General features: G+C 39.6%; 1 protein-coding gene across 1 annotated transcript in view; it reads left to right on the top strand.

Moving 5' to 3' along the window:
- The window catches only part of jade2 (jade family PHD finger 2), a 202614-nt gene that overhangs the window by 94208 nt on the left and 85873 nt on the right, over positions 1-22533 (top strand). Inside the window, exons 5-6 of the mRNA XM_044369919.1 lie at positions 16805-16965; positions 21724-21935. Coding sequence (XP_044225854.1) covers positions 16805-16965; positions 21724-21935 — 373 coding nt within the window. The remainder of the gene's footprint in view (positions 1-16804; positions 16966-21723; positions 21936-22533) is intronic.

The raw sequence follows: 22533 nt of genomic DNA on the forward strand, positions 1-22533 counted from the left end.
GCGTTTTATTGGATCTGAATGAGGAGTCACATTTTTAAACCTCAGGCCGTAATCTGGGAGTGAACTAAGGGGCAGCTAAAGCTGTCAAAATATGGCATAGCAATCTTCTTGTTTTCATCATCCTCACATTGATCTTGGGACTTTAGCGCATCCTCAGATAACATGTGACAGTCCAACGAGTTTTTTTTTTTTATTATTATTTTTTATGTAGTGTTCAGCTGTAAAAATCCATTAATATGTAACAGACATAGTTTCAGTTGTGGCCAATCATGGAAGACTCCAGAAAGCTATTTTTCCATTTTCAACTCATAATGTCTCAATAAGTTTGAGAAGTTCTGTTATATTTGGGCCATATTGGCTTGAAAATAAGATGACATTGATTATGAAACGACTCCTCCTTGAGTCAGTATGAACAAACTAATCAGCAAAAGTAATTAAAGTGTACTCAAGGAGAGTAACCAGTGGAAGTAGCTGTACTTTCAGCTGAATATTGGCTGAACAGTGAGTCATTTACTCTGGTTTTCAGTCAAATTACTCACACATACTCCAGTCAAGCTCTCTGAAGTGGTTGTTTGGGTGTCTCTGACATTTTTTAGTGATTTTAAGACATTTACACCCTGTGTCTTTGCTGCTTGATATATATATATATGTCTGCATTGTCTCTGTGGTAAAAAAAAAAAGGTCAGGATGTTTTTCTCATGAGGACATTTCAGAAAAACATTTCAAATCAGCCATCAGAAAATGCTTGTGGGTTAAACTTTGCACTGTGTTGGCTGACTCACAGCCTGGTCACATGCCGCAAAATTCATATGTACAAAATAGGTGGTTTTAGATGCTTGGTGATGGAGGGACTACTCACAGGGCGAGTTGGTAAACTGCTGTAGTCGGTGAGCTAACCGCTATCACGCTAGCCTGTCGGGAACAATAGCTCCCTGAGCTTCTTGCTGTTTTCTCTGTGCTGGACCGTTTACTCCCCCCTAGCATTTTGTTCTCAGTATTGTACATCATTTCATTCAATAAAGAGTCATTGAAGTGAAGCGAGCTGGCTAACTGTCTCGTTAGCTTGGACGCTAACAGGACAATAAGTTCACACGGTTGATTCAAAGGATGTGTGTGTATTATCGCCTCCTATAACTGTAATCAAACCATTCATGCTCTTTTGTGGAGGAGTTTATATTTCCTTCCTTCAAAGGTCAACACGGCTTCGTACTGGTCAACGGTACAAATTTGTGTGTCAAAGTTCACCATTGTTAAACTTGATGCAAAAATTTGCACAGATTAAATTTGTGCCAGCATGCGAACGCATTGATTCCATTACAATAAATTATGGCATTTGGTGTGATTCAGCCTTTAAGTGATCAGATTGCCATTTGAACTGTGTATAAAACACCAAGATTGAATTGGCACAGCCGAGGTACCAACTTGGACGCAGTGCGCTGTGTTTGCTGATCAAATACATGCACGTTCCTGGTGAATATTTTGTAACAATGACATTGTCCACACAGAGGATAAAATAACTGTAGCCTCGATTTTCAGAGTTGTAAATGCTCTTATCTTATTGTAATATAAACTCTTGTGTTCTTGGATCATATCTTATCTTTTCACTAAGTCCTGTAGCAATACGCCTCCCGCCAACGCAGACATTTTTTTAAAATATAGTGCTCTTATTTGTCTGATTACACCACCAAGTCTTGCAGATACACTGTAGTTGGATAGATAGAAACCCACTAACCCAGCAACATTAATCCAAAAAAACTGATAATCCAACGCCAGCCCACAATTTCTCCACAAGATTTCCTGGAATGAAAAACATTTTCTTACAAGCCAATATATTAATCAATGTTATCAAAGTTAACATTAATAATATTATTTTCAGTTTAGGGTTTTAAATGAGCTGGTATGTCTGTAGAGCAGAGGACTGGGGAGGAGTTTCTGTTGACAGCTGCACAATGAAGGCGTCTCCCATCAGTGTATCTGTCCCATTCATTGTGTCTGTGTGTGCCTGTTCCTGTCAGTTTGTGTTTACTTGTGTCTGCATTTTGTGTGTTTCCTTGTCTGTCTGTGTTTTTGTGCGTGGTTGTCTGTGTTTGTTTTCCTGCCTTTTCATGTGTTTTTTTTCTGTGTGAATGAGTGTGTGTGTGTGTGTTTGCCTGTCTGGGTGTGTTTCAGCAAACTACCCCGCACACACACACACACACACACACACACACACACACACACACCCAGCATTGTGTAATTATTTATATAAAGAGGTATTAGTGTTTCTTGCTAAAAGCTGCATAGGGAACATTGTGACTCAGTTGAGTGACATTCCTGTCCTGCCTTTAGGACTGGATGACTGCAGAAAGCTTGTGAAGCTGTTGTTTTCTTAAACTTTTTCACTTGTTCACAACACTCAAAATATACAGTAAACTCTTTACATAGTGAACTGCAACTTTTTTAAAAAAACAAAAAAACTTTTTTTCTTTTTAGAATACTAGATATTGCGATTCGTGTGGGTGATTAAAGTAGGCACTCAGATATTCATACTCTTATTCAATAACTTGTACATAATGACATTAAAGTGATGTAATGTGTTCCTCATTTTCCCTGGAAAGTGCCCGCAACCCTCTTAAAGGAATAGTCCTCGCCTCAAATGAAAGTTCTGGCATTTTTTTACGCACCACCCCCGGCACTGGGAAGTCGATTGAAATTCATATGGCCACCATACACGACAAATGTGCTAATGCGTTTCAGCCTCCTCACTGCTTTCTCTTAAACTATTGAAGCGAAAGGGGGTCTGGTTCCAAAAAAAGGAATAAAGTGATAATCTAATTTCTCTTGAACAGCTTGTGCAGTAACCAAGCACTTGGCAGCTCCTTTTTCCTGCCAATGAGCATGCTGAGAAAGTTATGGTCTCTTCTTCCAGGAGATTTGAATTTAGATTTTACTGCACCAAGTTTAATGATAATTTCTGTCGAGTAATGGGGTAATGCTTTTAAGAATGGATCCCCAGTTTGTTAGTATCTTGCAAACCTGCAAGGATGCTCATGCATGCATGGGCACGTGCACAAGACACACTGCTTGCAAACAAACATGGATGTAGGTTTCAAAGTCTTCCAAAACTGGCAAATTTCTGGAAATGCAAGGATATACACAATGCATGTAGAGACAGAAACCTTAAATACCCGTTATCATATCTTTTAAACATCTCCTTTTTTTTATTAGCAAAGAAAAACATAGCTAACAATCAAGTAGTTCTGGCTGTTGCTGACTGCCGATTTTGCTGAATAAAGTGATAAACGTTGCTGGCTGCAGATTATATCAGCTGTATGTAATTATTTTTAATCATGTAACTTGACAAATTGAAACTTGGCTAATGTCTAGAGTAAGATACATCACTCGCTAACTCCACTGTATGACTGCGAGTGGACTGTGTGTATTTACATTTAAGCAAGACCAACAGAGCGGGGAATCTTCTTGACTGAAATGATCCGACCTCTCATGTCACGTCAGATTTACTTCTTGGAATCTCCCAGTTAAACTTTCATTCGTATCATATCAATAATTTAAGCTGATCAACTTAATAGTATTTGGAGTGTAAAAAAGTAAGTAGTCCAAAAGTAAGTAAGCTATATCTCTTATTCTAACGTGTCAGATTCATATTTAATACACATGTAATATCTTCTGCTGCTCATCTAATTTATTCTGCTTCCATTCCATACCTGTGGTGTTTCAGCTTTCTCGGCCAATAGACCTCAACTTTTTTTAGTTAAGTTCATTTTTACTTTGATGAGATAACAGATTTAGACTCGAGAAGAGGTTGAGGGAGGGGTAAAGAAGACAGTAGGGCAGAGAAAGAGAGCGGAAGTGGAATTGTGCCACGAAACATGAAAAAAAAAAAAAACCCCAACAATCTTTGGTGTCTCCTGTCAGCTCTCGCTTCCACTTTTTATCCTCTCTTTCTGTGTGTCTTACCCCTCTCACTGTCTCTGTCTCTCACTCCTGTGCCTCTCTGGCTCCCAACTAACTGAGTGGAAAATATGAATGAAAACATTCCCCCCGCCTCGTTTGCCCAAACCCTGCTCCAGGCACAAACACACTACTCCATCCTTCTCTCTCTTCTCTCTATCTCCCTCCACTGCCCCCTTCGTTTCTTTTCCTCTTTTTATTACGGGCCTCGTCTCTTTTGTTTAACATTGTTTGCACATTTCTGAGGACAGGACTGAAAGAAAGGAGCTGGGGAGGGGTTGGGGCGGTGGGAGTTAGTTTTTGTGTTTCTTTTTTTTTTTTTTTTGTACTGTTTGTGGAGGAACTGTGGGAGTTTGGAGAGGGGAGAGGGAAGGCAAACAGGGCGACAAACCAAGAGGGGTGTGTGTGTGTGTGTGTGTGTGTTTCTCTGTGTGCGTTTGTACTCGTGTTTATTTGTGTGAGCATTTCTTTAGGAATGCGTGTGGTCATGTGTGTTCGCTGTCGATAAGTTCGGATTGTGTGTGTGTGTGTGTGTGTGTGCGCGCCTGTCAGTATCTGTTTGTGCACTTGGCAGTATCCGTGTGCAAATGTAGTGTTTGTGTGCGAGCGGTAGCCTGCAGTGCTTTAGAGTAGTGGTGTTAATAAGTCTGAGTCATATCCATGACAACGGGCAGACTGTACTGGCATCTGAACCACAGACCAAAATGGCAGCTCACTGTAAAACACACACTGACACTGGCTTCCTGTGTACAGAGAATCCCTGAAAAACAATCCCCTTAACTCCATGAGTGGATATTAATTCCTTTAAACTTTGACCTAGAAGGTTAAATTTTTGGCTGAAAAAGACTAGAATAAAGTATTTGACTATTTAAATTCACAAATTCTATCAAGGCATTAGTGATATCCAACCATTTTTTAGATTTTTTTAGATTTTTTTGGATTCATGTAACTTCTCTTAAACTTGACATAAAACCCTTTAGATATAGTATTATGCTATAAATATTTCCTGTAACTTCTCTTAAACTTAAAGTATAGTACTGTATACTATTACTGCACAATACTTGGGGTGTGTGTAAACAAGAAACTTGTGGAAGAGTTGCATGATTTTACTATATTTTTCAATCCATTATGACGCCCCTACATAGACTACAAGACCTGAGAGTGTTAGCAAATTTGATGTATCTGGTTGTGCTGGACAGATATTTTTAAGTGCGTACGAAAACACGAGTAGGAGGTGGAGACACAGAGAGAGAGAGAGAGAGAGAGAGTGGCAGTGACATCAAGAGAAAGAGAGAGAGAAAGGCGGTAAGAGAGGAAAGGCCGTAATGAAGTCCCATTTTTCATTCATGAGCTCCTACTTAAAATGGTAATTCTGTGGATTCTCATTTTTAAACGTGTTCTCTCCATCTTCAGTGCTCAGCGCTCATTACTGTGGTGTTTCTACGCTGCACCTTTGCAGAGATCAACTGTCAGTCAAACAGTGTGGACAGCTCTGTAACATCCTCTCTTTGGTATTTCTGTTGAAAAAAAAAAAAGTTAGAAGAGTTCCTCAGACTAACTTTTCTGATTTTCCTCTTTTAATCCCCTCATCTAACTTCTGTTTCTACTGCAAGAAAACTCGGTTTCAGTATATTTTCTTGATTCTGTCTTCTACTGCCTGTTGCTATGATTATGTTTTTTATCAATATTTCATTAAATGTGGTCATCAGATCTGATTTGATAACAGTTTCTTTGAATATCTGTTCAGTTGTAAACAAGAAAAAGTTTTAAATTGATGCAAAAAATGCGGAGGGATGCAAATTGGTTGTTTAAAAAAAAAAAAAAAAAAGAAAAAAGTCTGCTTTCCATGATTGGGTGTGTGTGTGTGTGTGTGGTAGTCAAGCTGATTGCTATAAAAACAACACAGGGGTGAGTCATCTCTGAAAGGTCACTGTGCAAATGATGTTTGTGTTTGGGGGGGATGATTGATTTCATTGACATGAATATGACATGAAGATGACTCACTGCTCCCTGCATCACAGCACAACAATTTCTGTTTGTGTGTGTGTGTGTGTGTGTGTGTGTGTGTGTGTGTATGTGTCTGTGCATTTGACATATAATTACATTATTTATTTCATATCGATACTACAAAGATGACTCCCTACACTGAGGGACTTTCTTCATATGAATAAGACATAAAGACGATTCACTTCTTAATCCTGGAATATGTGTCTCTGTGTCTTTATGTGTGTACACATATAAACATTTTATTAACATCTCTTGGGTTCTGTGAGTTCAGTTCGTCCCCCCCTGCTGTGTGTGTGTGTGTGTGTGTCAGTATTGATGACATATAGACGAATCCGACTTAAACATGGAAGTAAACAAGCCGCCGTTACTGCAGTAGCATCTCACTTTTGCCAAGAAATATGTCCGAGAGATCCTGCAGAATATGTGACATGTTGAAATATAGTCATCAAATGCCATCAAAATAAAAGTTATAGTCTTTAAAACAAACTTTTCAACTGATTTCAGTCCAATTTGAACAGACTGTTAGATGAACACTAAAGACCAATGTCTGTCTGCAGTGTGCTGCTGATTTCTAGGCTAAGTGCAAATTCCACTTCTTGTCTTATATTTATAATAAATGATGAATTTCATCTGATTACAATGCAAGAAATCAGGGATAACAAGTTTGATTGATAATCACAAGCTTAGAGGGTAATGCTGGCGAGGATTTCAGAGTAGTTCACATTCAGACTGGAGGAGGAAGGACAAAAACTTTTGTCATTTTGTTTCACAAAGTCTGCGTCATAACCAGTTTGACTTCAGTAGTAGCTCATTGTTTTGGCTTTCTGGCCTGCAACTTTGCTATTGTGGTTCAATCACACACTCTCATTTTTAGCCGCAGCTGCTGGCATCTGTTTTCAGTGGAGAAAAGAAAGCTAGCAACAAAAAAAGCTAGATATATCACTCAGGAGTTAGGAGGAGTGAATATTTAACTTTCGTCCATATCAGTGTTGCATTCACAGCTTGTGTCCGCTGCCCCCACAAGTAGCCCCAAAAAAGGTTTGATGTGTTCTGTTCGCTCAGTGCATTCACTAAAGAGCAACACATTGGTCAGCCGGTGGTTGACTACTGATAGTTTTATCAGTAGTAGTTGTACACACACACACACACACACACACACACATGCACACGCACAGACTCCAGCACCACACAGGGTTGCCCCTGGACCCTGGGGTGGGTAACCCTGTGCCCCTGTTGGATGCTGGCCTGATTCTCCCGCTCCAGTCTGCATGCTGATATGGGGAGTGTGTTTTAGAGTAGGGGATTTTGTAGGGGTTGCCCAAGGATAAGGGGCTGTTGGCACAAAGCGCTCATACACAGTCATACACAGACACACACACACACACAGACACACACACACACACACACACACACACACACACACACACACACACAGAGTCTGGTGTGAAAACTAGGGGAAGAAAGAGGGGGATTACAGGGAAGAAAAGGGAATAGCTGTACTGTGACAGTGAGGTATTTCAAGAATGAGAGATTATTTAAACCACACACACACACACACACACACACACACACACAGAGTATGTGTACACACAGGGAAGCGATTGTTTGAATCTGACAAGAATGGTATGTTTGAACAAGTTGTTTTATCTTGTATTCAGAGTAACAGCCTTACCTTCAAGTGTTTTCAGCATGAGGACATGTTCCAGCTTTTTATTAAAAGAAACTTCCTCCTCTGTGATGTTGTGCTGTGTTGCTGTTGTTGTGCTGGTAATGTGCTCTGCAGCTTTGTTAGCAGATTTTACATTAACTTAACATGTGTGAAAGGTTATTGTATCTCATTGGAGGAATTTAAGAGAAGAGAGGAGCTTCTTGAAATAATTTTAAGTCTTGACTACGAGTCAAAATCAAATACTGAGACAGAGGGAAAAAATCCTTCCATCTCTTCTTTTTTCTCCTCTTCCAATTTCTTCCATCACATCTTGTTGCCTACTTTCCCAGCTGCACTCTTTCAACTTTTTTCTTCTTTTTCTCCTGCTTTTCTCCGTGTCTCTCCATCTTTCCTTAACTTTCTTCTTCCTTTGCTCCTGCCAGGGCTTCTCGATTATTTGTACTGTTATGATCCTGATTCCCTCTTGTATTCCCCATTCCTCCCTTTCATGGCTGATTGCTTAATCGTTCCTACGTTCGTTGAAATTGTAATTTTAAAGAGTTTTCCCAAAGGAACTGCTGGGTTGATACAAGTCCAGCTGGTTAATATGAACTTTAAAATAACTTCAACCCAAAGCAGACTCTAGTGGGTAAAACGCCTTCGATTGCTGATGTCCTTGTGTCTGACTCGCAGTCCAGTGGTGAGTTTTTTTTTTCCTCACACATCAGCACTTAACTGTGACTGATTGAACTGTTTGTCTTTACTTTTCCCAGCATGGAAAAAACTCAAAAGATTCTCTCTTTTTCTTTCTCCTGCGATCGCTCAATCAATCACCCGCCGGGCTGAATCAGACAGATCCTGACGCGTCTCATCTCGTTATCAACGTAGTTTCGAGATGAAGGTTAAACAGTCGCCTCACTGATCAGATGTGTGGACTGTTTCCGTTTGTAACAACATAATCATTTCATCTGACTTTCTTCTTTCTATAAAACACTGTGGGAAATCCTGAACCTGCAAATGCTGCAACTTTTAATTGTAGCTCAAATTATTAACCAAAAATTTAACATGTTTTAAAAGGATTACATTTCTCGTTGGCAATGGTCGATATTCTTAACTGCAATATTAGCTGTTGCTGGCAAATTTTATCAGCTGTAGCTAATTAAGAGTATTTCTGAGTTGTTTAAAACAATTAAACTCATGTTAGGATTGTTTGCTGTCAACTAGCAGATTGTGATCAATAGTCGGAATCTCTCGGAAGTTAAAGTTTTAAGCGTATTATATTACATTCCTTATTTTCCTCTGCCTTGATGTCTTTTTCTTTTTCTTTCTTGAGATAATTTCTTAATTCCTTCCATCCTACATCCCTTCCTTTTCTCCTTTCCCCTTTAACTCCTAATCAGTCATTTTTTCTTTCTCCGTTTCTGACTTCCTACCTGCCGTCCATGCCCTCCTGTTTATCTGTTTAGCCTCAGATACGTTTCCAGCCTCGTTTAAGCGGGACTTCCTGCTCTTCATAAATGATCTGTCAGGAGTGGAAGTCTGTTTAAACTAGACGTGTCCTGTGTGGGCAGAGTCAGACCGAGAGCTGAGCTCAGCCGCTGTCGCTCTGCCCACACTGGAAATGTCTTATGTAAACACCATCCACTTCATCCCTCCTTGAGAAAAGATTATTATTGACGTTTTATGAAAAGGAGGAAAGTGAGATTTACACAGTGGTGAGAAACATATGGGAGCGAGGAGAGGGAACAAGCTTGTAAGACTTGCAAGGCCAGGCTGACCTTTTTCACTCTTTTTCTTTCTTTTTTTATTTGATCTATCTGCATTTATAATCGAGCTGCATATTTTTCTCTGCTCCTGTTGTATGCTTTGTGCTTTCCCTCGCAATTTCACATTCAGGGCTCAGTTTATTAGGTCAACCTAGCTAAAACTAATGCAGTCTCACAAGTATCACCTCTCACTGAAGTATATAAAAGACAGGACCAGTCTCAGAAAGTTTCACTTGTATGGCGCACTTAATTCTCTTTTTAGCTTTCTTTTGGCATTTTGCCTTTATCTTACAGTGGTTTAGTGAAGAAGCAGACAGGAAACAAGGTTCATTTTTCCTGTAGACAGTGTTATGTGACTCACAGTTGGAGCTCTTCTATGGCTTTGATTGGCATGAAACTCTCTTGGTCAAATCATCAGTGCAAAAGATGAACATCTACATTAGAAAATATCTGGTTCTTTGATAAGAAGTCGTAGCGATCGGCGCCATTGAGCACCCACCCTTCTGCATCACACACATATCAGCCAGCCAGCTCAGGGAATATCAATGCTGGCATTCAAACCAAAATGGCGCACATCTACTCACCAGTGGAAGAGGTACAGTCCGTCCTGAGACTGTTGGTCGGTTAGCTTGCCGATCCCTGGCAACGAGCCATAAAAGTCCACAATTCTTAGTTCACCCATTTTACAGAATTGGATTATCACCCAGCTCCATCCTCTACTCCGTGGACCCACCATCAAAGCGCCAGGCTCCCAGATGGTCCATTCTCTGGAGCGGACAGCAGCGCACTGACCAGAATAGGGAGGTACTCTGGAGTTGTCAGAGCAGCACTAAGCTTGTCTATTAGATGCAAGAGGCGTTCCTTGGGATTATTCGTTTATTTGTTGCCCGTGGTGCTATTAACTCTCAAACTGAGTATTTTTGTTAGCTTACTGGGGATCCTGAAGAGGACTTTTATTGATATTTGAACTGTGGATTTTGTATTCAGCACTGACTGTACAATACACTGTGATGGCCTTCAAATTCTTGGGTGTTTGTTACTTTTCATCAGCTGGTGCCTTTGGAAATATCTGGTTGTTAGTGACTGTTAAGGGGCCATCAAGTCATGTACCCTTTGTAGCGTTGACTGGCATTTAACTGAAAAATATTATCATTGTCAGTCTTGCACTCTGACTGGCACACCGGCTCCCAGTCAAACTGCTACGGTATAAGACTGTGTACATAAAAATTTTGGGGTAGAAGTTAACTACAACTCTGGAGATGCATTTCGGCAACAAACAGCCAATAAATGAGTGTAAATTTTGTTCACATGCGACGTTAACGGTTGGAGGAAGGTAAAGATTACAACATTGAGAAAACTGAAAACGCAATCTGAGGCTTAAATTGGTTCCCTTTTAAATTTTGGTTCAATTGTGGATTAATTAAGCAACTATGGAGCTATCGTTCTGATTTGCGCCACTGACTGGCCTCTCCTCCATAGAAACGACAGCCATGGCTCATGGAAGCTGTAATTAGAGCTGCAATGTTAAGTCAGTTAATTGATTAGTGATCAACATTAAGTTAATTGGCAACTGTTTTTTTCAAGTAAATCAACCAAAATCTTGGTGTATTCCACTGAATCAAAGTCTGAAGAATTATTTGCATCAGTTATTTGACCTCTCTCTTCCCCTGTCTTTCTTTGTCTTTCTCTCTCTCACACACACAAACATATAAATCACCTGTCCTCCCCGGCCAAGCTCATATAACATCCTATTCAGCAGTGTTATGCCACAAGATATACTTTACAGTTCCCACTCCTCTGCTCCCCAGAGGCACTTCGTGTATAGTAAACCAAAAGACACTTCTGCTCAGGGCCTCAGAGCTGGCAGAGGGATGTGGGGGTGTTTCGGTTTCATTGTTTTAAGAATCAGAGCCCCACCGTGTGTAGTTCTTCCTGATAAATATTTCATGGGACGCACCATTAAGATCAAAGCAAACTCTGCTGTCGTATCATCATGATACCAAGGAGGGAACATCTAAATATTCCTCCTCTGCTGCTCTCCTCATTAGACTCCTCAAATGTAAACAGAAGGGATTTCTAAGGTTTCTTTATTATTATTTTTAACTAAAAACATTCTTTCCATATCCCGGTAATTGCTTTTGAAAGTTACAAAAAAGTTGACTGTTAATGTGAAATTATCAAGGAAATCTTTGATTCAGAATTTAGAAATATTTAGAAATCTTGAAATCTTTTAAAAAATGTGATCTGCTTTGGTGTGCGTCTAGGATACTTTGTTCCTTGTTTGCTCCCTTTTTTTCGCGATATTTCTTCAGTCAATCTCCAACAAAGCCTGATAATCTTGTATGTCATAAATACATAAGAATGTTATCAAACCAAACCAAAAAGACAGCTTGAAAATTATCCTTAAATCGACACACTGTCAATCTGCACAGATATACCTGTACAAGTACAACAATCTAAATTGAGAACAAATAAATTGAGAAGCATGTCCCATCCTCTCCATGTGAGAATGAAACGATAGATTCCAATGAAGTTTGTGATCAGTGATGTTGCGAAATCTGTGCATAAAAAGTGACATTTACAAGCACAATACAGTACACAATTGCCCCAGTGCAGCTTTGTAATGCATTTCATTATTAAAATGCAAATATTGAGAGTAGAGCTGCAACAATTAGTTGATTAATCAATTAATCTTTTGAGTAAATTAGTAAAGAAAAAGTGCTACGATGCTCTGGTTCCAGCTTCTTAAAAGTGAATATTTTCTGGTGTCTTTGGTCTTCTCTGATGGTAATCTGAATATCTTTGAGTTGTGGACTGTTGGTTGAGACAAAACATGACATTTTAGGTTGCATCTTGGGCTTTGGAAAACATTTTTCACCATTTTCTAACATTTTATAGACCAAACAACTAATCAACTAATCTAGAAAATAATCGACAGATTAATCGATATTGAAAATAGTCGTTAGTTGCAGCCTTAACTGATAATACAAGTGTGTTGTATGAGGTTTAAGAAAGCAGACACTTCAGCAGATTTTCAAAATGCTAATGTTGTAAAGTGCAGTTTTAGAGGCTTTTGGCTCCTCTAAACTTCTCAGGATTGGTCTAAACCCTATAAAAAGACAGAACATCTATTTACAGTTTTACACAGAGCTCTAATTGTTCTCAGTATTGACAGACGACTCTGCACTTTATCTCTGCCTTTGTTGTCACGATAAAGCCTAGACAAACAGGAGACCTTTCGCACATGGTTTTGTTTACCTACATTATGTAAGATCTGTGTGTGTGTGTGTGTGTGTGTGTGTGTGCGTGCATGCGCGTGCACTGTACATTTGTTTATGGGATACATGATACTTACCAGTGGAAGAACACATTGTACTCTGACCTCCTATTCACTCACTTCCTATTCGATGGGATGACTTGGCATTATTATGAGGCGACGCATCCCTTTCATGTTCCACTTCATGTTTCTTCTCTTTTACCTCTGACATCCAAACCAGCTCACTGCAAATGTCACCACACTGGTAACAGAAAGATGATACCCAGAGATCTGACAGACAGGGTAGAAAGAGGCACTAAATTGACATAACATGATCTCATGTCTCTTTAAAACTCTTTGAAAGGTTGTTCCAACTGTTTTAAACTGATATCAGTGAGTCAGAAAGGGTCTAATCTTACAAATAGAGAACTGGGTGACTTCAGATATGGTATCGACTTTTATTTTTGCTCTAAATTTACACAGGTCTTCAGTTTTGTTACAGGTATCATCTACTCTGTGTCATAATGTTGGCAGGGAATCTCTCGTCTCCTGAGCCTCCTCTGTTTTCTTTTCATAGTCTTGTTCTTGTCATTTTCTTTTCTCCTTTTCACTACTTTTTTTTTTTCACATCCCCATGTTGCTAAAGCAAATCAACACTGCCAGTCACAGTCATAAAACTAAATGTAATAAAGTCCATATTAGAATAAACAAAGCTAAGAATATCATACACACCAGCAGCACTAACTTCTGAGTATATGACACCACTGCTGCACATTATTGAAATAGTTTTTGCTTGGTGATATATATATATATTGTTCTTACTGACAACAAATCCCATGAAAAGACCAAAACCAACAATGAATCGATCCCACAAATATTACAAGTATTGCTTTTGTATTGAGCCGCAACGATTAGTTGATTGACACTAAATTAATCGGCAACTACTTTTGATAATTAATCGTTTAAACTGCAGAAATTCTCTCCTTCCAGCTCTCAAATGTGAATATTTTCTGGTTTATTGCTTCTTGTCTTCTTGTCTTCTATGATAGTAAACTGAATATCTTTGAGTTGTTGACTGCTGGTTGGGACAAAACAAGACATTTCAGGATGTCACTGTAGGCTTTAGCATTTTTCAACATTATTTTATAGATGACATGTAGTATTGAAAGACATGAGATTTGTTGACAATAACAAAAACTGTAGAATATCTCCAGCCTTATCCTTTTAATAATGCAATAACACCAACCACTAATGTAATAAGACACTGAAGCTGCTTTTAACGTTACATAACCGAAACAACCGGCCCAGTGTCTCCAGTATGAAACCTATTCTTGTCTCTCCCTGCGTATGTGTGTGTGTCTCTCTTGTGTGTCTTTGTCTCGCTCTTTTCACTCCCTTCTCCCATGCCTATTGACTGGCCAGGCCTGTTTGTCCAGTATCAGATATCAGCCTGATCCTTGGCCAAAACAGGGTCCAATTTTCTGCCTTTTTGTGTCCCCACAGAAAGATAGATATTTGGATTTACTAATGATTACACATTCGCCTCAATGGATCATGTGCTTGTGGTCTAAAGTAGCTATTGACGGACGTGAATTGAACAGATCTGTGCTTTTTTTAGTAGATTAATGGACGCACTATCAGCAGAGAAAACATTGTTAGTCGCTGACGCACGTATGACCAAGACAGTGACAGCGAGTGCTTCTGCAAATGTGTTGATCCCAGTGGAGCATGTGCAGTTCATACTGTATGTGTTCATCAGCAGGGACGTTTTCTGCACGTTCTCAGTGTCAAACGTCAAATGAGAAGAAGAACGGATGGGAAAGAGGAAGAGATGTGGGTTGAACTAGAAGTGACTGAGGATGAGGAGAGGGGAAAAATGACAAAAGTGATAAGAGAACAGAAAGGAGCAAAGATGTGAAAAAAGAAGGAGAGAAAGGACAAGAGGAGGATGCAAAAATGAGGATTAAGCTTTTAAGTCACAGTAAAATCGCACCAATATGAACTCTGTATGTGTTTATATTTTACTCTCCTCCTTGTTACAGTATTGATAAATATAAATATGACAGTTATTTATTTGTTTTGGTTATTTTCACTTCATATTGTTTCTGTGCTGGCAACACACATGAAAAGTAATTCTAGCGAAGCTCAACTGAATTCGATTGTGGCAGCTGTTGTGAGGATGACGACAGTAAGGGCGATGATAACGATAATGATGATGATGATGATGATGTTGATCGCAGTGCTGCTTGATGTGAGGGCGACGGCAGTGATGGAGGATGATGATGATGATGATGATGATGGTGATGATGATAACTGAGAGGTATGATAATGAGCCGCTGAAGACGGGAGCCAAACGGAGAGCGAAAAAAAAGGTTGTTTTGTTTTGTTGTTGTGATCGCTGGCGCACTTCACCTTTTCACACAAAGGTTACGACTTCAGCATGTGAGCGTGTGAATAATAGGCGTGTGTGTTTCCGTGCAAAACACAGAAGTGTTTAGAGAAACGGTGCGGTTGATCTGTACAGCGTGTTGGTTTTTCTCTGAGTAATGGAGGGTGGTGTCTCCCTGTCTTGATGGTGAGTTTTGTGTTTATGTGTGTGTGTATATGCCTTATTTTGTGCTTTTTTTTTGTCTTTATGTGTCTATTAGATTGTGCAGTAGACAGATGTTTCATTGGAGCCTGTATGTGTGTGTGTGTGTGTATAAGTGTGTTTGAGTCTTTATTGGTTCCCAGTGGGTCGAGCAGAGTTCCTGACCCCATTTCCTGCTGTTGTTGACATGAGAGACATTCAGGCCCGAGGCTCCGGAGACCAGACACTGCCTGGAGGAGCTTCCTGTCACTGCTGCCTACAACCACTCGATTTGTCATTGTTTCAATAGCTTTTCTTTTTTTTTTTTTTTTTTTTGGCATCCGTCAAAGTCTGATTCAGTCTTTCTGGACCATGAGGTCAGAAGGACCTGGCTGTAAGGGAGAGAATCAGACATAAAAAAAAGCGGCCCCCATTAATTCCTGTTGTCATGAGTGGTGCTGGATTTTGCAGTCTGTCACAGAGCATGTAGAGCTTTGAAAAATTACCACACAATTATGCAAATGCAGTTTTGGCAAAATATAATGAACACTTCATGATGAAAGACTTGAAAGTGACTGGATTATCAATGTAAATACTGAAACAAGGGTTCCTCTTATTAGTCCTTCTTGATGCAGTTTCTCTGTGTTTGGCTTGTTTGTTGTCATGATTTTCCAGACTGTCTTTTGTTTAATGCATTTATTATTCGGCTGTCAACCTGAAATTTTGGGATTAAATGATTTGGCTCTCTCAGTCGTTTTCCAGACTTCTTTTAGAGCTTCTAAATGCTGCTGACATGCATTAAATCTAATATGTCTACACTTTGCAGCAGTGTTTGTAACTGTGATTTAGTTACTTCAGAGTAGGGCTGCAACTAACTATTATTTTCACTATCAATTAACCTGCCAGCTTGTGACACAATATCTCAAAGGCCATGTTGGTGTCTTCAGTTTGCTTGTTTTGTCTGACTTAACAATCTAAAAAGATATTTGTCATATATGAGAAGGAAAAACAGCAAAATTTCACATTTTAGAAGCTGGAACCATCAAATATTTGGCATTTTTCTGACGACCGTTGCAGCCCTATTTCAGAGTTCAAATGATTTTTTCTAGCCCCCAAGGTTGAGAATAAAAATAGTCAAGCTATCGACGCTCTGTAATAGCTTAACTTGAGTATGATGTGAAGCAGTGCCCAATTTTTACAGGTTATTTTTATTTTTTGGACAGTTGATAAAAAGGGAAGCAAGCTGAAGTTGATACTAGAAGAAACATGAGCGTAACATACTCGAGGTTGTGCTGTCAGTGTTAACAGTGTGCAGATACACGACTGCAGGTGCCATTAACCGCAGCGCTCTATGTTGTATGTTATTACTTCATAAATGTTAATCTGTCGATCAAGAACTGGAATAAACAGGTTCAACAAAACCCATAAACAGGTCCAACGATCGGTCTTATTCGCTCTCTGTCGTCAGTCATTATGTAAGATGATCTGTGGCAGCTGAGGCGTTTTGGAACGAAACACAGAGAAAAAATGTTTTTAAGGTGTCGAAACAAGTTTTGTTTCCAGACCACATATTAAACTGTCCGTACAACTCTTTGCATTTGTTCCAGGTTACTGCCGGAGTCAACAGGTGGTCCATCCCACACCAGGCAGGAGAGGGAGGGCGACACCCAGCCTCCTCCTCCTCCCACACAGCTCTACAGCTGCTATGACTTGGACGACCTGGACGTTGCCTGGCTGGAGCTGGTCAACCATGAGTTCAGACAGATGGGTGAGTGCAAACTGACTCTCTGCATAATATGATGTTGATGATACCCAGTAAACAAACATTTTTGACATTAAACAGACATATTCTTGGGTAGGGCTGCAACTGATGTCACAGTTTTCCAAATGTCTTAGGTGATATCTTCAAATTGCTTTTTTCCCCAAAAGCCAATGATATTCAATGCACAATGATACAAATCAGAGAAAAGCAGCAAATCCTCACATTTCAGAATCTTTAACCAGCATATGCATGAATTTTCTTTGATCCACTGATTGATTTATCGACCACTTGTTCCAGCACTACTAAATGGGCGTAACACATAAACAGGTAGCCAGAAACATGGCTGATGCCGCACAGAAATGCCACCGTTAAAGCTGCAGAGGTTTGCACATTGACAGGCCCAGCTGGCTTCAGGAGAAACAGGGATTGTTTAATTCTTCTACAGGACTTAGGTATTGAAAAATCACTTTAAGTTATATAAACTGTCTTCATATGAAAGGCTCCCAGAGGAGTGAGACCAGCAAAGGGTGGTTTTCAGTCAAATGAGACTGTGTATTTTATTACAAAATGTTACCTAAGGACAATTTTCTTTTAGCTTCATGTCTGTTTTTTTTCCCCCCTTTCCACCCTGCACGCTATATTAGATATGTCCCATCAAAAAGAAAAGCATTTCCAGCTGTTTCTCTCAATTTCTAAATTGAAAACTCACCTCCAAGTTACATTTTAAAAAATAATCTTATAAGGTCTTAAAATTTGGTTTCTGACTCACTGCCACCCTCATTTCCTCAGTCCTCTCCTCCCTTTTCATCCCCTGCTTCTCCTGTCTTCTCTGTTTTATTTTCTTCTACAGTTTTCTGTCACTTCCCCCCGTCCACTGCTTTTCTACATCCTCCATTTTGCCATGGTGACAACTGCTGACCCCGAGCATCTCTCCCATCTCCACCATTTTATTCAATATCTGATCGGGTCCTCTCAGATAAAGCGTAGTAATTGTGTTTATAAATCCCCGCTGGGGTTTCTGGCCTTATTTCTGGGATTCATTCTCCCCAAATCACACAGACACACACACACCCACACACACACACACACAGACAGACACACAGACAGACAGACACACACACACACACACGCTCTTCCTGGAGCTGAGGCGGGTTGTTTCTCATAACCTTCGATGCTAGAAAAAACAAACAGACGGTTGATTGGTTCTGCTGGGCGAGGCTGTATGTCTACGGAGTCATGACAGGATGACTCAGCACAAGCACCCTGGTATCCAAATGGTTACGATGCATGCCACATAACCACAACGTCCCTGGTTCGACTCTGCTTTGGTGCCTTAGTTGCATGTCATACGCCCTTCTCTCTGTCCCCTCGTTTCCTGTCTGCTTCTCCTCTATCAGCTCTCCATTAAAAAAGGAAAAAATGCTCCAAAATACATCTTTTAGGACGATTCAGCACTTTCTGTCTCAGTCCTCCAAGTACTGTATACTGTACATGTATACGAGTGTGTGTATTCAGAATGTAAACTTGGAGGACTGAGTGTTGATACTGGACCTGCTGTAATTTTAGTTATTTTAACGTTTTTAGTTGGGTTTAGAGACAGGCTTAATTTGATTTTCTGATAATTCAGCTTAGAGGAAACTCGATCTCTTGCAAAAAACTAAGCAAGGAATAACACTGTGAGTAGTAAAAGAGAAAACCCTTGGTATTAAAGGATAGGTTCACAGTTTTTCAAGTCTGTCCTAAAACAACAGTCAGGTGCCCAAATTAATATTGAAACATGTTTTTCTTGCTGTAATCATTCCTCCTGTTCATACTGACCATAAGGTAACCCTTCATAATGCTTTTAATGTAAGTGTTGGGGGACAAAAAAGACTAACTGTAGAGGATATCCACTTTATCTTCAGATTTAGTCTCCCATCACTTACATTGTAAGCACTTTTAAACAGGATCTTATAGTCAGTATGAACAGGATGAATAATTACAACAAGTAAAACCTCTTTCAGTGATCATATGGACACCTGACTGTTGTTTTAAGACAGACTTGGGAAAATTGTGAACCTGTCCTTTAAAGATCACGCATTATAGCATTATAATGCATTCAATGAAATCTGTTTGTGTGTGTGTGTGCATGTTGAATGCTGTAACAGACAAGTGCATTCGTGAGACACACATACACACTCACATAATGATAAATTTGTAATCGCATGTGCACACAGCTGCTACATGTACAAACATAGAAACACACAGAAGATAAATACAGTGACGCACACACAGAGTACAGAGTACAGATACATATTGTATACGTACTGCTCAGATGTGTGAATAATGGTGCTGCTGCCCTCCTTCCTGTGTGTTTAGCTCATGATGTTAATGTCACAGCAGGTTAATATCTAACTCTACTTCCCTTTTCATAGCTGCTCCAAAAGCAGCTTCTAAATCCACAACAACCACCATCATATAGTTTCCTTTTTGTTCTTCATTTAAGCCAACGTTTGTACTTATGACCAAATCCAACATTAATCTGTGATTGATCTTCGTATCAAAGTTGACGTTATAAATCAAATTAATAAAGTGTTTCGGTTGGATTTGTGTGAGTCTGAGCTCTACATCTTTATGTGAAACTGAGAAGATGCTCAAGAATCAGTAAATAAATTTGTTTCTTGTATTTTTCATTAAGTTTCGGGTGGGCAGGGATTGAGTGACATGAATAATAGATAGTGAAACAGGATGCTCATCTCCACTTAAAAAAAAAATCCCCACTGAGTGCTGAATCATTCAAATAAATCAATAAATAATTTTTCAACTATAGAATCTAGGACACTAAGAGTTTCTTTATAGCTGCATGGAGTCGGGCTACACTATTTTTTTGAGTCGGAACAGTAACGTGACAGAAAATGTAAATTGATAAGATGTATTTTATTTATTAGAGGGAAAAGGAATCTTCTGGAATACTGATCACCTTCCTGCAAATGTTTTCTCAAACTTTTAAATCCAACATCCAGAGATTATGGCAGAGAAAATGATTAATTTGACTCATGTGAGCACCGTCTTCATTGACAGCAAGCAGTCAGTCTCAAAGTAACTTCATTTAAAAGGCTTTTTTTTTCCCCTGCTTTTGAACAGTTATCCAAATAATCATCTTCATTTCAGAAAAAGACTCTTTTCACACTAGATTTAATGCCTTGCTATTAACCATTTTGTATAATCATTGTAATCTTATTGCATGGAATGAGATAATAATATGCCACATCTGTTTGCCCCCATCCTGGAAACCGTACTGTTTACTTTATTGCTGCTTCAAATCTTGTATTTTTTATGGGGACGAAAAACTCGCATTTGCCAGTTAAATCAGTTTTCATCAACTATTAACCAGCCTTAGAGCAAGGCATTACTTTGAGATGCAAATGGGGCAGGAATACTAATGCTAATGCCGACATATACTGGCATGGTGAACTGAGCTGTCAGCAAGAAGGGCTTAATGGCAAATTTCGTTGTTTTTCTTGGCTTTGATTGCATATGCTCCTGTAGTAGAGCACATGTAGCATTTCTCTGCTTTTCTCTGGTTAGCAAAGAGTCAAGTACGACTCCACATACTCCCACATCCTGCAGCTAATTTTCAGCACATTTCATCCTAAGCTGGCCCAAAGAAAACAGAGAGTGACCTTGTGAGGTGTACAAGCAAAGGAAAGATGTTTGCATTTCCAATTAAAGTCTGAGACAAAGTGTTTTTTTGCCAAAAATAAGTTGAATTTATTAAATTGGCTCGCCCAATTTGAGTTTCCTTGTCGATAACAAGAACTGAAAGAAACCTCTGAGTGTTGATCCTTTTTTACTGAGCTCTCAGTTTTAATTGCTGTGTACAGGCTTCGTATTTTCTCAAATATTCATCCTTCCTCCCACTGGTCATGTCAATTAATGCTTTCAACACTTTTTTATGTTTTTATGCCTCCACGCCGGTGACAGCCGTGACCATCCTTCCCATTCTGTTGAAGGTCATATCTCAGAATGTCATGAGGAAATTTCTTCAGATTTGGCACAAATGTCCACTGGGACTCAAGGATTAACTGAATTTGGTTGTCAAAGGTCAAGGTCACTATGACCTCACAAAACACATTTTTGGCCAGAATTCATACGCTAATTATGGCAAAGTTTCATACAAATGTCTAATAGGATAAAATTATGAAGTGATGACAATTTCTATTCAAAAGTTCAAAAGGTCAACTTCACTGTGACGTCATAATGTTCTGCAAAAACACTTTTCTGGCCGTTATTCAACACCGAAACTCAGGAACAGAAGGGGAGATTGTGACCATATTTCACATTTGGTCAGATAGTGAATTGCTGACACTAATCTTGGTGCCCACCTTGACACTGTGGTGACAGTTTAGATCTTCTGTGCTGCCGTGTTGAAGATGTGTTTGAAGAATTCTCGTAGCTCCTTTGCAGCAACATCCATATCTAAAGTATTATGTACAGCTTTGTGTTCCATCAGAATCAGCTTTATTGGCCAAGCATGTCATTTCATGCCTATTTCATGACTCTGGACAGACATGGATGTAAACTGCCAATTGACTGGTTGGCGGAGGTATACAACCATGAGGTGGTACTTCTAGTTTAACAAAGGTTATCTGCGTTAGGGCACTTCTTACTTCTCTCTTAAAGAAAAATAAAACGCGATGGCGTAAGACAACGAAGAAAACTTCACACCTACAAAAACATACTCTTTGATTGTTGGTTTTGGTTTCTGTCTTCTCACAACAACAGCCCTACCAGAGCTGGACGAGCTGACGATGGAGTGCGTTCTGGTGGAGCTGGAGAGCGTGTGTGAGGAGAAGATGCGGCAGGCCATCGAGACAGAGGAAGGCCTGGGCATCGAGTACGACGAGGACGTGGTGTGCGACGTCTGCCGCTCGCCAGAGGGAGAAGACGGCAACGAGATGGTCTTCTGCGACAAGTGCAACGTCTGCGTTCATCAGGTCAGGAAGGATTCAGTGGTTTACCTCTCTCTGGGGAAAAAAAAATAACTTCAAAATGCTGAAGAAGTAAAACACAAAATCAAGGTTGTACAAATATGAGGTTTAGCTATTTTCTTCAGAGTTGCCTTACATATGGTTCTCATATTTTTCTCCCCCTGACTTCATTTAACGACAACATGAAAGAACACATACAGTAGCAATTTCACAAATGGTGACTGTGACAACCTGAGGCTTCAGGGACTCTTCTGCTGTGTTTGTTACACAGTGACACAGTGTTAATTATTCTGTTGACACCGTTGGCACTAACACACCTTCAGTGTCATCATCTGCCTCTGGAAATAGTTTCCTCCGACTGCAGACCGAATCTCATGTTGGTCTGTCAACTAAAATTTCACTCATAATGTGAGGAAAAAAAAAACCTGCTCGTTGCCTGTGACACCTGGCAACAATTATTATCTGTTGCCTTCAGGAGATGCTGGTTAGATTTATCTTCATTCCTTCTATATATATGAAATTGAAGTTATTTTGGGGAAAAAATGGGAAAACAGGATCATTCCAGCAAGCTTTCAGGTGAAAAAAAGGAGAAAATTACTGAAGC

The sequence above is a fragment of the Thunnus albacares genome, chromosome 13, assembly GCF_914725855.1.
Source record: "Thunnus albacares chromosome 13, fThuAlb1.1, whole genome shotgun sequence".
NCBI lineage: Eukaryota > Metazoa > Chordata > Actinopteri > Scombriformes > Scombridae > Thunnus > Thunnus albacares.